Source organism: Lipotes vexillifer, unplaced genomic scaffold, assembly GCF_000442215.2.
Source record: "Lipotes vexillifer unplaced genomic scaffold, Lipotes_vexillifer_v1.1 scaffold466, whole genome shotgun sequence".
NCBI lineage: Eukaryota > Metazoa > Chordata > Mammalia > Artiodactyla > Lipotidae > Lipotes > Lipotes vexillifer.
The window spans coordinates 1,758,366-1,761,678 of NW_006796103.1; the positions used below are offsets into that span (position 1 = coordinate 1,758,366).

Below are 3,313 nucleotides of genomic sequence, written 5' to 3' on the forward strand. Positions count from 1 at the left end.
ATTCCTGCTCAAAGTTTTAACTTTACCCACGGGCAGATAACCCCAGTGTTTATATCTCCTACCTACACCTCTTCTTAGCTTCCTACTTCTTATTTTTACTTCAGTGTTTCAAAGGCACTTAAGTTCAACATGTCCAAACTGAAGTCACCAACTCATCTGACATGGTCTTCTTCCAACTTTTCCTATCTCAACAAATGCAATCACCATCACCAAGGAGTTAGCCCCTGTCAGTGACTCCTGACTCCTCTTATTTAACCAACACCATGCCTATTCAATTGTACTTCCTAAATATCCCCTAAATCCATTCAGCCCTCTATCTGAACCACCATTATTCTAGTCCAAACTACAAACTTCTGTTTCCCTGAACTGTTTTATAGGCTAGTCATTGACCCTCCTGTATCCAATTTTGCACCCCTTAAATCCCTTCTCCCTGCAACATCAAAAAAAATTCTTTCCAGGATGTCACACTTCTGCCTTCCTTAGGCTCTGCTTAAAATCTTTCAATAGCTTCACACTGGTTATAATAACTATGGTCAAACTCCTTATACCAAAATCCATAGTGTGGACCTTACATACATTGCTAACCTCATCTTATACCATTCTCCCCTGCTCTTGCCCTCTCCCAGGTACTCTGGCCTCCTGTTCCCCCCCAGCACAGTGCCTATGTATAAGCTATCCTATCTAGGACCTCTTTTGTTAGTGTATGCCTGCTCATTTTTCAGATATCAGCTCAAGTTTCAGGAAATTATTCTATGTTCTCCCTGAAAGTCAAATTCCTGATACATGCTTCAACAGCACTGTGCAACTCTTATTTGTAGCATTTGCCACAACGATAATTTTAGATTTATTTCTGCAATTATTTAATCTAACTTCACTCTAGGCTATAAATTCCATGAGGATCAAGGATTATATCTGGTTTTGCTTACATTTTATTTTAATGCCTAGCACATGGTGAATGTACAATACATTTTAATTGAGTGAATGAGAGACATAGAAAATATAGGCTTAAATATAAGCCACAATAATGGTGTTATGCTTTCAGAGATATTCTGATATTTACTTATCAAGAAAAAAGAACAGGTAAACTTAAAATTGTAAACTGAAAGAAATTCCTAAGAAAAGAAAAGTAAAATATCTTACCTAGACACAAATTCACTTAATTCTGAATATTCGGTGGGTTCCATTATTATGCTGAGGTCAGTAATAACAGAAGATAAACTCTCCTCATTCTAAAATAGGGACAAAAAAACTTTTTTGTATCAAAGCACAGTCAACTTTTAAATAAAATTAAGAGACAAAACTACTTTCAAAATATGCAAAATGAAATGTCACCAAGTAATAGGAAAAAGTAACCAAGAAAAAGTACTGCAAATATGGGTTACTTTTTAAAAAAATTTTTATTGGAGTGTAGTTGATTTACAATGTTGTGTTAGTTTCAGGTGTACAGCAAAGTGAATCAGTTATACATATACAGATATGCACTCTTTTTTAGATTCTTTTCCCATATACGTCATTACAGAGTATTGAGTAGAGTTCCCTGTGCTAAATGTCCTTATTAGTTATTTGTTTTATATATAGTAGTCTGTATATGTCAATCCCAATCTCCCAATTTATCTCTCCCCTCCCCTTTACCCCCAGTGACCGTAAGTTTGTTTTTTACTTCTGTGACTCTATTTCTGTTTTGTAAATAAGTTCATTTGTACCATTTTTTTAGATTTCACATAAAAATAATATCATATTTACCTTTCTCTGTCTGACTTACTTCACTTAGTATGACAATCTCTAGGTCCATCCATGTTGCTGCAAATGGCATTATTTCATTCTTTTTTTATGACTAATATTCCATTGCACATACATACCATATCTTTACCATTCCTCTGTTGATGGACATTTAGGTTGCTTCCATGTCTTGGCTATTGTAAATAGTGCTGGGGTACATATACCTTTTTGAATTATGGTTTCCTCCAGATATATAACCAGGAGTGGGATTATTGGATCATATGGTAGCTCTATTTTTAGTTTTTTAAGAAACCTCCAAACTGTTCTCCATAATGGTTGTGCCAATTTACATTCCCACCAACAGTGTAGGAGGTTTCCCTTTTCTCCACACCCTCCCCAGCATTTACTGTTTGTAGATTGTTTTGATGATTGCCATTCTGACTGGTGTGAGGTGATATCTAAATAGTTTTGATTTGCATTTCTCTAATAGTGATGTTGAGCATCTTTTCATGTGCCTCTTGGCCATCTGTATGTCTTCTTTGGAGAAATGTCTATTTAGATCTTCTGGCCATTTTTTGATTGGGTTGTTTATTTTTTGATATTGAGCTGCTTGAGCTGTTTATACATTTTGGAGATTAATCCCTTGTCAGTCGGTTCGTTAGCAAATATTTTCTCCCATTCTCTGGGTTGTCTTTTTGTTTTGTTTATGGTTTCCTTTGCTGTGCAAATGGGTTACTTCTTAAAAGAGTGAAATCAGATCCTCACTCCATACCAAAAACCAAAATGAACTCCAAGTGAATTACTTACTTAAATGTTAACACTGAAACCATAAAGTATTAGGAGGGAATATAGACATGTAACTGATTACTGAGTGAGAAAGAACTTCCTAAGCAAACAATAACAACAAAAAAGCAAATATGATTACATAAAAACACAAATGATCGATACAAAATGGCTTTATAACTAAAAGAAAAGAAATAAACAGGAAAATTTGTACTATAAAAATGACAAGGAGATACGAAAACTTAAAAGAAAAAGGCACATAACATGCACTAAAAACTCAGAGGTAAAAGACAAGTTACATGGAAAAAAAATGTTTGCTCTGACAAGTAATAAGATAAATGTAAATTAAAACAATGAGATGACACTTTTACCTATAACATTGTTTTGACAATGCATACCTTAAAATGTTTATATTCTGTCTCAGCAATTTGAATTCTATGAATATATCATAAAGAAATGAAGACAAAGGCTAACAGCTTCTTATTACAAAAAGCCAAAAACAAGTCTATATTCAATAATGGGGAATGTTAAACTGTTAAGTACTTTGATCTGCAAAATCCAGGTTTTCTCCTTTACTCTAGTAAATTTTCTTCTATTAAATATTTACCTATAATTTCTCTTTCATTTTTTCTTGTTTTTGGAAAAATCACATGAATCTTCATTGTCTTCCAGATTTTTCTTCTTTTCAATTGCACTTGTAGGTGATTTTTCTCAAGCCTATCCTCCATATTCTACTCCTAACTAGTTCTAATTTATTTTTCAGTACTATAATCATTTTATTCTTCCTTCCTTTCTCCCAACTCTCTTTCCC

At 33.7% G+C, this 3,313-nt stretch overlaps 1 protein-coding gene across 1 annotated transcript in view; it reads right to left on the reverse strand.

Moving 5' to 3' along the window:
* Positions 1–3,313, reverse strand: part of CENPP (centromere protein P) — a 231,549-nt gene that overhangs the window by 193,410 nt on the left and 34,826 nt on the right. Inside the window, exon 4 of the mRNA XM_007468177.1 lies at positions 1,141–1,229. Within this exon, the coding sequence (XP_007468239.1) occupies positions 1,141–1,229 (89 nt within the window). The remainder of the gene's footprint in view (positions 1–1,140; positions 1,230–3,313) is intronic.